The sequence below is a fragment of the Rhinatrema bivittatum genome, chromosome 9, assembly GCF_901001135.1.
Source record: "Rhinatrema bivittatum chromosome 9, aRhiBiv1.1, whole genome shotgun sequence".
Lineage (NCBI taxonomy): Eukaryota > Metazoa > Chordata > Amphibia > Gymnophiona > Rhinatrematidae > Rhinatrema > Rhinatrema bivittatum.
Genome location: NC_042623.1, coordinates 32,071,773 through 32,085,649, shown reverse-complemented (window position 1 = coordinate 32,085,649; position 13,877 = coordinate 32,071,773). Strand labels below are relative to the sequence as shown.

At 44.9% G+C, this 13,877-nt stretch overlaps 1 protein-coding gene across 1 annotated transcript; it reads left to right on the top strand.

The window, feature by feature from the left end:
- Nucleotides 1-6,533: 6,533 nt before the first annotated feature.
- On the top strand, nt 6,534-13,476 carry ATP6V1F (ATPase H+ transporting V1 subunit F). Its single transcript, XM_029616072.1, has 2 exons — nt 6,534-6,944; nt 11,725-13,476. Exons 1-2 carry the CDS (start codon nt 6,787-6,789, stop codon nt 11,924-11,926), a joined length of 360 nt encoding a protein of 119 aa, XP_029471932.1. The 5' UTR covers nt 6,534-6,786; the 3' UTR covers nt 11,927-13,476.
- The last annotated feature ends 401 nt before the right edge of the window (nt 13,477-13,877 follow it).

The window sequence follows — 13,877 nt, the reverse complement described above, 5'->3', positions numbered from 1 at the left end:
AGATATTGCCAGACAAAACTGAAATGAAAAGAAAAAAAGATAAGTAGAAAGAATGGGGACAATGCTGGTGGATGAGACAAGCCCGCACATACAATAGATGGGAGGGCGCAGAGGTCTGGTGCACAGAGCAGCGAGTACAAAATCCAGAGAGAGCCTGAGACGAGCGTGCTCAAACACCACCCCTGCCGCTTATTCCTTCTGCGGCCTTCAGCAAGTCTCTTCTTGACCTCCCTGTGCTTCAGCTGTGTCCTGGCTCTGCCGCCCCTGTGATCATGGAAAAGTCAATTTATCTCCTTTTGCTTTTCTTTACTCGACTGTAATCAGCAGTATAGCAATAACATCATTCCTTTTTCCCTTATCTCTCTTGGAAATCCCCGTGCAGATCACTCAGCAAAATTGCTAAGCCAGACTTTACACCCTCACAGTGGCTGCATCGATGTTTCAGAGGCAACTTGTAAAATACATTGGGACCTGGTTTTCCTGACAGGCACCAAAGAAGTCCACATTTTCTTTTTTTAAAATCACTTTTTTAAATGTTAAAATCGTAGTCTTTTTACAGTATATATTCAGTCTTGTGTGCAATCCTATCTAAACAGATTTACCTTGCTGAAAGAAAGAATAGTGAACTATCTACAGTTAGGAGGATTGCTGGACCTGAGGCATGGATTCACCAGGGGAAGGTTCTGTCAGACAAATCTGATTGACTTTTTTGATTGGGTGACTAGGGAATTGGATCGAGGAAGAGCGCTCGATGTCATCTACTTGGATTTCAGCAAAGCTTTTGATACGGTCCCGCACAGGAGGCTTGTGAGTAAAATGAGAAGCTTGGAGTGAGTGCCGAGGTGGTGGCCTGGATTGCAAACTGGTTGACGGACAGAAGACAATGTGTGATGGTAAATGGAACTTACTCTGAAGAGAGAGCGGAGTTAAGCAGAGTGCCGCAAGGGTCGGTGTTGGGATCGGTCCTGTTCAATATCTTTGTGAGCGACATTGCGGACAGGATAGAAGGTAAGGTTTGTCTTTTTGCGGATGATACTAAGATCTGACACAGAGTGGACACGCCGGAAGGAGTGGAGAGAATGAGACGGGATTTAAGGAAGCTGGAAGAGTGGTCGAAGATATGGCAGCTGAGATTCAATGCCAAGAAATGCAGAGTCATGCATATGGGGAGTGGAAATCCGAATGAACTGTATTTGATGGGGGGCGAAGGGCTGATGTGCACAGAGCAGGAGAGAGACCTTGGGGTGATAGTGTCTAACGATCTGAAGTCGGTGAAATAATGTGACAAGGTGATAGCTAAAGCCAGAAGAATGCTGGGCTGCATAGAGAGAGGAATATCGAGTAAGAGAAAGGAAGTGATGATTCCCTTGAACAGGGCCTTGGTGAGGCCTCACCTGGAGTACTGTGTTCAGTTCTGGAGACCGTATCTCCAAAGGGACAGAGACAGGATGAAGGCGGTCCAGAGAAGGGCGACCAAAATGGTGGATGGTCTTCATAAAATGACTTATGAGAAGAGATTGAAGAACCTAAATACGTATACCCTGGAGGAGAGGAGCAGTCTGGGTAAACAAGCATCGGGGAACTTGCTTGATGCGGCGGTTACTACCTGTAACCATTAAGCCTTATACTCACCTTTGATGCAACTCCAACATTATTCTCTGCATCAACGGCAGGGGGTGGCAGGAAATTGAATCAAACAGTTACCAACAAGGGCCCTGAACTTGGTGGTTGATGAAACAGATAAGTATGGGAAAATATGTGTGGGAGCTTGTGGGGCAGACTGGATGGGCTGATTGGTCTTTTTCTGCTGTCATTTCTCTGCTTCTATATGTTTCTATGTTTGTTTAAAAGGAGGGGAAACCTGTACCAGTCTCATCTTCCAATGAACAAACAGATTTTTACATAAGAGAATACTTGTCGTTGCTGATGCCCAGGGCATGAGTATTTGGCACCCTAGGCAAACCTTCAGCCACACACCTCCTCCCCCAACTTACCTATTGGCACAGCACTCCCTCCTACCAGTGGCAGTGGCTCCAACACGCTGCTCCCTTATTTGGCAGTATTAGCTCTGACACAGCACCCCTCTGAGCCTCGTGATGGCAGGATCATGTCAGCCTCCCCCAAACTTTGGCTCTCTAAGTGACCACCGACTTTGCCTAATGGAAGCACCGGCCCTGCTGATGCCTCTCTATAATAATACTACTGTGCGCACCAAGAGTGCTCCGAGGCCAGCGGTTCTGATGAATCAAAGGTGAGCAGGAAGGGATTATTTCATTCTAAACCGCTGCCATGATCAGAAAGAGCTCGGGCTCAGGAAAATGTTTATAAAGATGTGAAGGCAGCGCATCCCGGCAAAACAAAATCAAACAGCTCTGGCCGGAGAGCTGGACATGTGGCGAATGTGTTTACTGAATAGCTGCTACAGGGGACTGCGTGAATCCAGCGCTATGATGGACTGGCGTGTTCTTACCAAGATGTACAATTATTGTTTGGTAGCTCTTAGACCTATCGTTCATGTGCCCTGCTCCACAGCTTCACTCAGGAAATTCCAAGGCATATCTTTCTGGTCCCTTTCTTTGCTACTCTTTCATAAAGCTCTCCTCTTGCACCTTGATGTTTTGCTAGCCAGGATAGCTCACAAACTAGCTTGAAAGAGTACCGTAATCTGTAGTGCCCCTGATACAACTGCTCAGCAGTCAGAATGGAGGAAGGTTTGATTTTCTTTTAACACATTCAAAGTTATCTGCAATGAATTAAAATTGTGATAACGCAAAAACACAAAAAGAGAGGGAATATAAAAAATACTCAAAATTAACAAAATCTACTTTAAAACAATTTTTACTCAAAAGAAATGTATATACGGAAGAGACAGTATCAGAAAGCCTGGTGCAAAGGATGTAATCCACTGTCTCTCGCCCGCAATGGGCCTCCTCAGTATTTCATACACCACAAGTTTAAAGCATGGACTGTCATACCTCCAAAAACTATATCTTACAAAAAAGCATTTTATTTTTATTTAAACTCTCTATACTCAAAACAATTTTAACACTGTAAGATTAAATAACAAAAGTAATTTCTAATAAGGGACTTTTGTGATAGTTTTCTAAAAATAGAATCATTAACTACTTAGCTTAATTTGCATCCCAAACTCCTCTTCAAAACTATTTCAAAACAACCCAACATGGACCATGTTTCGGCAGATAATGCCTTCTTCAGGGTTTTTTTTTTTACTGCATTATCATTGCTTTCACGGGCGCTTCATTCAAATAAGTACTACTACTGATTCTATTTTTGTGTTAGAAGGGACCATTTCAGTGGCATTTCAGTGCACTGCCACAAAGACCAGGATTTGACTCAGGACAGGGCTTCTGCTCCCTGGGCCGGCTTGGGCTGAGAACGCTGCAGAGGTAGCGTTCACAGTTCTTTGGGGGAGAGAATCAACCATCTCTCAGGGTCTAAGCCAGGGCTTTCCAAACCCGTCCTGGGGATCCCACAGCTAGTCGTCCACAATGAATATGCATGAGAGAAATATGCAAAATCAGAGTTTCCCTGATATGCAAATTTATCTCATGCATATTCATTGGATATCTTGAAAACTGGTTGGGGGTATCCAGGACAGGTTTGGGAAGCCCTGGTCTAAGCTAACCAGGTTCCGGAGGTAACTACAGGTTTGTTCACGCTGTCTCCACATCCCGCAGCTGCAATGGCTGGGCTGTGTAGAGATGCAGGGATATAAAACTAGGAGTAAACCCAGGGCAGTTGCAAAGCAGCCCAGGAGGTCAGTTCTAATTCAGCTGAATGTCCAAAGAAGCACAGGAGTGGTACTTGGTGAAAAGAAGAGACAGTTTCTCTCAGAGGTAGTGTCTCCGAATGGGTCAGTTCTGCGCATATGACAGGAATGTACCTTCCCTCCTAGAAGAGCATGTTGGGTGCAGTCTCAGTCTCTCAAATTCACTTCTAGTGCTCTTCTTTACACATACATTGTGCCAAGCATTCTTCTGCAGGGTCTAATACAGGCAACATATAAAGGCATGCGTGGAAGTTCTTTTTAATCAGGCCACTTGAGCCTAATACAGCTGAGATTGTATCTTTCTGCTGCATTTCTCTGGGCTCTGACTGCACCTCTTGGTACTTGATGATTTTCTGTGACTGTATATAGCATGAAATACTTGCCTGGTACTGATACTGTGAACCAGGCAGGAACATGCACAACCCAACTGCCCCAGTGGCTGCTGTCGCTGTAGGTAAAAAACAGAGCTGTTGACTGTGTTAGCTCGCACTTATGCTCCCTGTGTATGTGCCCAAACAACAGCCAAAGGAAAAAGAGCTGCATGAGGAACTTGACAAACGAAGAAAATCAACCATGAATTGTGAAAGTGCTTATTGTTAGTTGCAAGCTGCTAGTTTATAGTGTATATACTGACAGGTAAAGATTGTCCTGTATTAGTCAGTAGAGCCTAAAGCTTTGTTGGAGGATGGCAGGGTTCCTGATGCACATGGAGGGAAACCTGTGTTGGGACAAGGGACACCACAATGAAGAGACTGAGAGGAGTCGGCCATTAACAGTACCAGGCATGGCATCTGTACCCAGAAGCCCAGGAGAGGTGGTATCTACCTGTGCCAGTGCCAAATTACTAGTGTGAGTGGATCAATGCTCTGTGCAGTAGCCACTATCAGCTGAACCGAGTCTGCATCCCCAGACTCAGGGAAAGTTTAGTACCAAGACACTGATGTGCCTAGCATGCTGCAGAACTGCACAGAATAAAGTTTGTATTTGAATTTAGGCACAACCATGAGTGCACATGAATGGCACGGTCTGTCTCGTGCCATTGCCACATGGCCTGAGCAGTATGCCACTATAGCCACCCCGTTTACCTGAACCTCAGGAAACTCTCAGGTGACCAGTTCTGAAGCAGTGATCAGGATCCCCAAGTGACCAGCACAACAATTCCACCTCCTCCCATTTGTTCTTGCTGCTTTTTTTTTTTTTTAAACAAGCTTTAAAACTGCATCTACTGCTGTAACTAGCCCCAGAACAAAGAGGAACAGAAATTCAATACTTCCCTGCTCAGATGGGACCCCAAATGCAGAGCTGCCAGCAGAACCAATGCTGCCTCGTGGGGGATGAGGGATCTGGATCACCAGATGTACACTCCCACAGAATCTTGGAGCGAGCTGCCATCAAAAGACACCAACCACCTGCTCATCTGCCTCAGACTAGGGGGGAGGGGGGGGGGATGGCCCCACCAGGACCTAACCCCCTGGGAGGAACAGAAGATCTATCTTCTCTTTTTCTTCCTTTTCTTTGATTTTTTTTACTCTCCAGACTGCAGGTTTTAACACCATCTACTATCTGCTGGAGACAGAGAAATACTGAGGGACTGCAGGTGGCACACTGAATTATGTACAGTGTCAGTGAAACTTTCTGTCTCCATCTGCTAGCAGGGAGGCAAAACCCAGGAGTCTGGACTGATCTGGGTACATATAGGGAACTTCCTGTGCCAGTGCAAGATTACTATTGTGAGTGGACCAATGCTCTGTGCAGTAGCCACTATCAGCTGAAAAGAGTCTACATCCCCAGACTCAGGGAAGGTTTAGTACCAAGATACTGATGTGCCTAGCATATTGTAGAGCTACCCGAGTAAAGGCATGCACAGAAAAAAAGTTTGTTGGACACTTCCTGCTTGCATTGTTACAGATCACCACAGAACCCACAGCCTCAGGGACAGGATGGCATGACCTTATGTCCCTTCTTTTTATCCGTCTTATTTTATTAAGCCTTTAATCTGTTGGTATAGGAATTTCCCATGCATCTTCCTTCCCTACAGTTCTATCAGGGTTGTGATTCCAGTTTCTTCAGTAGCAAAATGTTAATAGTGTTAAATTATTATCTCCCCACTGGGATCAAGACAAAGCATTAATCCTCCTTTCAACAGCATTTAATCCCAACCAAAAGGCCAAAAAGGGACCATCCTTAGCCAATGGCTGAAAACCCATCGCTCAGCTGAGGTAGGGAGAAATCATCTGACACCTCAGGAGCTGCGTACCACCATGTTTCTGTTCACCTGGCCTGTGTCCACCATCTGCTGGAGACAGAGAACAGCGGGAGCCTAGCCTCAGCACAGAGGTACATTACAGAAGCTGTGACATCGGCGAGCCTGCTGTTCTCTATCTCCAGCTGCCGGTTGGCGCGCATTATTCACTCGTCCGGACTGGTCTGACTGGATGAAGAGGAAACGAAGGATTGGGCCCAGACAGTGCCAGGTGCCCTGAAGCTCTGCCTCGGTGACCTTACTCGGTTTGGTCAAGGGGAAACCTTATGGGCCCTGACAGTTGCCCTGCTTGCCTTGGCCTCGCATAAACCGACCCTGTTGCCACTGCTCGAGCCATCCATAAATTTCATGTACAATAGTGGCTGGGGCACTGCTATTGCCCAAAACGGCCACGCGCCCGCCCATCCGCCCCTGTGCCGCACCGCGCATGCGGAACGTCAATGCTTTGCCCCCACCGCCCAGCGTAAGCTCAAGATAGGAAGTGCGCGTGCTGTCACGTGACAGTAGCTGAGCGGCTTCTGGAAGCGGTTGGGCGACGGGAAGTCAGTTGGTCTGTCGGCGGCGCGTGAGACATCCTTTTTTTTCCTTCTTCTTACTATTCTCTCCGAAAACTGAGCCGGGGAGCGCGAGTCGAGTCGGATAATTGTCGCTGGGTAACGAGAGCGGCTCGCGCGCGCGTACCGGAAGCGCCTTCCCTGCTTTCCCTTCTCTCTCAGTCTGAAGCCCGACCGGGATGGCGATGCGGGGGAAGCTGATCGCGGTGATCGGGGACGAGGACACCTGCACCGGCTTCCTTCTCGGCGGCGTCGGGGAGCTCAACAAGAACCGGAAGCCCAACTTCCTGGTGGTGGAGAAGGAGACGAGCGTCACCGAGATAGAAGAAACGTTCCGGTAGTGCGGGGTGGCCTTTGCTTCTTCGGCTCAGTGATGAGAAACCGGACTGGGGGCGGAGGGTGAGAGGGGGCCGCAGCGCGGGCGTCTTCATTCGTCTGCTGCGGGGCAGCGGGGGTGGGGATTGTGGTCGCTGAGGGGAAGCTTCAGCAGCCTGGGCAGCGCTTGCGAGGCCGAAGCTTGAGTTCGAGTAATGGGTCCAGAAAAGTAGGGGACTGTCCCGGGGTGGAGAGCAATTGAGAAGCCCGAGTCTGGGCTCTGCCTGCTCCTCTCCTCGGCGTGTGCCGGCTTGTATAGGTCTCACTATGGTCCCTTCAGTTATGGATTTAGGATTTTGGTGCTGTCGTGCCATGCTCCCGTCCGCTTGGACCTCTCTCCCCCACCCCCACCCCCAAAGGTTAGACAACGGCGACCTCTCGGGTTCTATGACAAAAAGAATTATGAAGCAAATTGGTAAACTGTTTTACCTTTTAAACTGAATACTAAAAAAAGTTTTCTTTTTATTGGGTGAGGAAAAGGGCTCTCAAGTATCAGTACAGTTTAGAAGATCTCATGGATGAGGCAAAGAGGGGAGGAATGTGAGAAGGAAAGAGGACTAGGGATGGGAAAGATTACGAATCTGGGATGGTAGAAGAGGAGGCAGGTTCTTGGATTGGAGGAGAGAGGAAGGGTTGGGAAATTAGGTTTCAGGATCTGGGGAGAAGGAAGGGAGGTTCTAGGATGTGGGGGATAGAATCTGAGATCAAGGGAGGATCCTCTAACATCCCACTTAATCTGACACACACACACACACAGTTGACACCAATCTCCTCTTCTCTCACACACACACTAACACTACCCTCTTATACAGGGTGGCCCATGGAAAAGTAGCCTGCCTCCAGTGCACTGGTAGTTCTTCCACTCTCTCACACTCCTCAGCCAGACCCCTCTCATCCCCCTCCCATTCCTCACCCTCTAGTGATCTCTACTCAGCCCTTCTAGTGATCTCTACCCTCCCCTAAATGATTTCCATTTGTTCTGACTACTGTTCACTGCAGGCTCACTGTGCCTTCTGTCCTGTTCCCTACATGCTGCCTTGCAGGTGAAGGGTTTGATCAGGAAACAGAGGGTTGTAGTCTCTTAAGTGAGATTCAGCACAAATAGAAGGCATCAACTCTTCAGCCAGCCTGCTGCACCTCTCATGTTTGCCACCTAAGGCACAGGCGTAGTGTGCCTATCGATAAATCCAGGCCTCTTTGCTTGGATCTGTCCCAGTTGGGCATGGAATGAGGATTGCTTCACTGTAGTCATATTACTTTTACCCGTGTCAGTTTGCGCACAGCCTCTCAAAAATTAGAACAGTGGGATTTTATTTTTAATGGTCCACCTACTGTTTCTTTGTTTTCCTACTGCTGTTAGGTTAGCTGCTATGAATGAATATTCTTCAAATCTTATAGCCCCATGGAAATATTGGGTCAGCAACAGAATGCTTAACATGCTATACTGGGTCAGATCAAGGGTCCATCAAGCCCAGCATCCTGTTTCCAACAGTGGCGACCAAGCCCTTAATAGAGCTTGGTCACAATTAAAGGAATCTCTAAAATGAATTTGGTTTTCCCTAATCTGAACGTTATAGTGTAACAAAGCATTTATCATGCACTGTGTCAAAGGAAATAACAGCTGCTGATGGTGTGCGATTTTCATCCTTGGTTGGGGCTGGAACAGCCACAAACCTAAATGGTACACCTGTGACTATATAGCTACTGGCTAATGAGCCTGGATTTGCTTGGCCTTTCCACAGGGTGGGGGGGAGAGCGAGACATATACTCCAGTACTTAGAAATTCAGTCGGAGACCAAGAAAATGTAGTAGAAAAATACAGAAATAGTTCCAGTTGTGTGTGTCACCAGCCTGATTTAAAAAGAACTTCCAAGTGCATTTTGGTGTTGCCTATACATATTATACCCTATGAACTCCAGAAGGAGGCCAGCACTAACAGCCAGTTTGAGAAATTGAAATTATACCAAGTATATCCTGGTTTATAGTGATGTTCATTCTTGTCATAATACGTGCAGAACTAACCCATTTGGAGAGAGACTACCCCATAAGAAAACAGGTTTTGGCACAACACTCCAGCTAACATCAGTGAGCCATGTAGGGAGAGTGATGCACATCCCTGACTCTTAGAATTTTTCTTTTAGTGCCATAACTATTGGAAAAGAATAAAACAAAAAAAACTCAGTTGAGCAGAGTTCGGTGAGGCGGTTGGGCTGCTGGAAAATGACTCTTTTAGCTGAAAGTATTTGAGACTTTCTAGGAGCAGTCTTTTTGATGATGCTAGCTGCAGTTAAGTTTTTCCTAATAGTTTGTTGCTGCTTGACTAGTCAACAGTCACATGAATTTCCTTTTGCAGATGAGTGGGGAAAAGTTCTGCTTTATGTATTTTTAGAAGTTTTCTTGCAGTAAGAATGGAACTGCTGTATGAGTTGCAAGCACTTGCATTTCCCTTCCAGGTACAAAGTATTAGCAAATTACAGCTTCTCCATATAAGCAGATATGGAGCATTTTTGCTGGTGGTGGGTTTTGGGCTTGGCTTTGTCTTCCACTATATCCATGGTGTGGTCAAATTTTCCATGTTAAGACTATGTAAGAGAGCATTGCCTACATATATGCTTTTATACATTGACCTTGAAAATGCCTAGGTTATGGTATTATGAAAAGAAAATCTCCAAGCGTGGGTGCAAGAATGTTTTGCCACACCGTATCATTTGTATGCATGGGATAAACGAGGGAGTGATAGGGATTGTATAGCTGAATAGTTGGTGAGGGTGGGCAGACGAGATAGAAACATGATGGCAGATAAAGACCATATGGCCTATGTTTCTATGAGAAATTTGCAGATCCAAAACAGTCTAAAGAGACATTTCAACCTATCTGACTCAAAAGGTTAGCTGAAAAGCTTCCCAAGATGGCTGGAAAATGAAGAAGCAAACAATGAATGAGTGAGCACCAGCAAAACAGATGAGGATGCATCATAAAAGTATCATCCTACCAGTGTTCCAAGTAACCATTATCATAAAAGAAGAGCAGATAGAGTAAAAACCCTGAATGCTGTCAATTTAACAGAAAAAGCCCAAGAACTTTACAAGTCAAGAGTTCTACTAAGATAACAGGGAAAAAACTTCATTTTTTTATATTCAATAACCGTAAATGACAGCAGGTAAGACCAGGCTGGTCCATCCAGGCTACTCAATTGAGATTTTTCAACTTTAGGAAGGTGAGCAAATACATTTCCATATGCAACCCCAGCATCAGTTCCCCTCCTATCCCCAACCCTACCATATCTAGCCTGACCGCTAAATCCTTTTCCTATCACTGCCCTCTATATTTGTCCCAAGCATACTCAAAATCTGTTAATGTGCTGGCCTTCACCATTTCAGGTGTTGTCATTGTCATCTTTGATTCTGCAAGACCAATATTTAATCCAGCACCCAGAATGCCTTCCATGTCTGCTGCCTAAAACATCCTGCCTCCCCATGCTCAGTAAAGTTTGGGTTTCAGCAATGGTCCCTCTGTGTAGGTTATCCTGGCCTTCCTGGAAATCAACTGCAGCCTTACCCCACTTATTAAGGTTGTAACCATTACTTAGTTTTTGGGTACTTGCCAGGTTCTTATGGCCTGGATTGGCCACTGTTGGAAACAGGATGCTGGGCTTGATGGACCCTTGGTCTGACCCAGTATGGCATTTTCTTATGTTCTCCGCAGGCTACCCGAATACCTTTTGGGAAGCCTGATGCAGTCATACTATTGCTGTTTCAACTGTAACCGCTGGTTTCATGGAGGTTATCCCAGTGCTTAATAAATTCCTATTACTCTTAAAAAGATTGCACCCACATGAAAAAGGAAGTTTTATCTGTCCTTCCCCACGCCTCCATTTCTAGCTACATTTCCTCTGGTATGGGCTGAGGAATAGCAGAACTGAAGCAGCACAAGCACAGAAGAGCTGGGACAGAGCAGTTCCCTCTAGTTTGACCTACAGCAAGGGATTGCGGTTATTCACATTTGTTTTTAGCACAAACAAGAACAGAAAAGCCAGAGGCTTGTGTACCATAAACACTATGAGTTGTATCCAGAATACAAAACACAGGCAGCACAGAATCCTTGTTTTCTTGAATTCAGGTACTGTCATTGTCTCTTCACCTCTACTGCCTTATTTGTAAATACATTTTCCTTAGATTACTCCAGAATCAGTCCCCTTTCATCCTCATCCTATGACCCTTTGTTCTGGAGCCTTCTTTCCTTGGAAAGCAGCCTACCCCCTTGCATGGAAACCTTGGAGGTGTTAATGTCTCTATCATATCTCCCCTATCTTGCCTTTCCTTAAGGATATACGTATTTAAGTCTATCCCCATATATTTCAGAACAAAAACCACTGACCTTTATTAGCCTTCTTTCTGGACCAACTCCATGCTGTTTATATCCTTTTGAAGATGTGATCTCCAGAACTGTATATAGTATTCCAAATGAAGTCTCACCAAAGGCTTTATTACAGGTGCAATATCTTTTTTTTTTTTCTGCTGACCATTTCTCTCCCTGTACATCCAACCATCCTTCTGGCTTTTGCTGTCGCCTTATCCATCTATTTGGCCACCTTTAAGATCATCGATACACTTGCCCCCAAATCCCTCGAATCTGTTTATGTAAGCCTCCTTCTGATACTTTACATATGACATTGTACTGTTCTGGAGAAAAACTGTGTTCTCTCCCATGTTGATTCTCTTCTTTCATCTCATCTTGTGTAGGAGTTTTCTGAACAGGGATGACATTGGGATTATCCTCATCAACCAGTTCATTGCTGAAATGATCCGCCATGCTATCGATGCCCATCACAAGTCTATCCCGGCTGTCCTGGAGATCCCCTCCAAGGAGCACCCTTATGATGCCTCGAAGGACTCCATCCTCCGCCGAGCCAAGGGCATGTTTTCTGCTGAGGACTTGCGATAAGCAAGGACCTAGTGGTTTTGTTTCCATGTCATTTATATGCTAGGTCTGTATATGATATAAAGGAACTGCTTTCCTCTCCCCATAAACACACAGTGTGGTGTATGTATTATGATCTGTTTGTCTAGTTGTAATTTAAGCATTTCTCTAATTTTCAAGCTGAAGCAGGAAAGATCAAACACACAGGCTGGAGATTGGCATGTGAAATTCTCTCATGCTGCAGAAAAAAAAATCACATTTTCTTCTCTTATCAGTGAGTTTCTAGTGTCGAAATAATGGAAAGCAAAATGTTAGGATCATTGTATGATGAGTAGTAAATGATGCTGGTTTAAGAAATGACAACATCCTTGGCTTTGTATTCTGTGTCCATTAAGCAGTATGACTTGTATTCTAATTCCTCCAGAGATCTGGGATATGCTGCATACATTTTGATTTATACTTGTTGGCTTTCTAATTTTTTTTTTTAAGTTTTTAAAACTGAAAAGCACTGAAGTGTAGCTTATTTTATGCTGCAGAGTATGGAGATCTGGCCTTTACATACTGTAATTTCAGCATTTTAATTTCTTTAGGAAAGAGGCAGAAGGGACTGTAAGGAGGAACTGGTGCAAATTGGAAGCCACATTTTATAAAAGTAGTCTGCTTTTACCTTAATTGTATCCCTCTTCTTGCCGTTCTTAAATGCTTAACTGAGGTCCTGTTTCTCTAGGCTCTGCTTTTCTTGCTGTGAAATACTCTGGAAAAATGGTAATAGGACAATGTTAGAATTTTTACATTTACTCCAGGATTATTTAGGAGAAGCTGCAAGGGTGGGAGAAGATCACAGACTTTGAATCAGGAAATTTGGTTGCTTATCACTGGATAACCTTTGCTATAAATGTTTTTTCTAGTATGTAGTTTCTTACATATACTTTTAGTCAGCTCTTCTTCTCTCTGAACTATGCTGTTTCCACTATTCCTGGTCGGTAAACTAGCAGCGTCCCCATCTCTTGTTGGGCACATAGGAATTTGCATTCCATAAAATAGGTAGAAGAGCAATGCCACGCATTTGGGAAAATCTGGAGTCCTCTGGCTGCATTTAAAGCAACGCACTCCCAAATTGTTTTTAAGTGTATCTTTCTCTTAATTTTGAAAGCCTTAGTAAATGGATTATTTGGGTTATGGAAGAAGAGATGATTGGGAAGAGCCCTTGCTCAGCTCAAAAAGTGAGCAAGTATGTGACGAGCGCTACTTTTTAATATGAAAAAGCAATTAGAAAAATACATAAAAGTTCCGTAGCAGTCTGGCTGAAATGTGCTATGTGAAGGTTTGTCCTCCCATTTTGACTCTGATTACAACCTCTTTCAGTCTGGACTGGCATGTGTAGTAGGTCTGCTGCCGTGGGAGTTCTTTAAAGCAGACACTTTTTTTTTTTTTCCCTTCCTCTTGTGTGATGCTTTGAAGCTTCCACCCACTGCCCCAGTTTTGTTTCATTGATTCTTTTTCCTGATTGCATTTTATGATGTTTCAGATGTCAAGTACTATTTGTGAGTGTTAAATTAAAAATATGAAATGTATTTTCTTTCTGGACTATTTTAACTGCTGCTAAAAAAAAACCCCCAAAAAACCCAAACCTCTAAGGGGGTAACAAGGGTAGACAAAAATACCAGGAGTAGCTCTTTAAAGGAAGGTATGGACTCCTCTGCAGGTAGCAGCCGTCCATGGCAGTAACGGATTTTTGTCATCTTGAAATAGGAAGTGATGTCGAATGGACAAGCCCAAGCATGGCAAACCGCAGTACTCTTTGTGTTCAGCCAAGCTGCAAGCAGTGATGGTTTTGGAGATTATGTTGCAGCTTGCTCTTGAAAGCCCTGGGCTAGAAGTCAGAGCAGGTTCAGTTCTTCCTGGGTCTTTAGTCCTGCCACAGATTGAGTTTGGGTGAATCTACCCATCTGAGTGGACGTAACGTTGTTTCATC

What these genes read in the sequence shown, in the direction of transcription:
- ATP6V1F (XM_029616072.1), top strand. Translation starts at nt 6,787, where the DNA reads ATGGCGATGCGGGGGAAGCTGATCGCGGTGATCGGGGACGAGGACACC. An exon ending in GAGATAGAAGAAACGTTCCG is followed by an intron (nt 6,945 to 11,724) that starts GTAGTGCGGGGT and finishes CATCTTGTGTAG; the next exon opens with GAGTTTTCTGAACAGGGATG.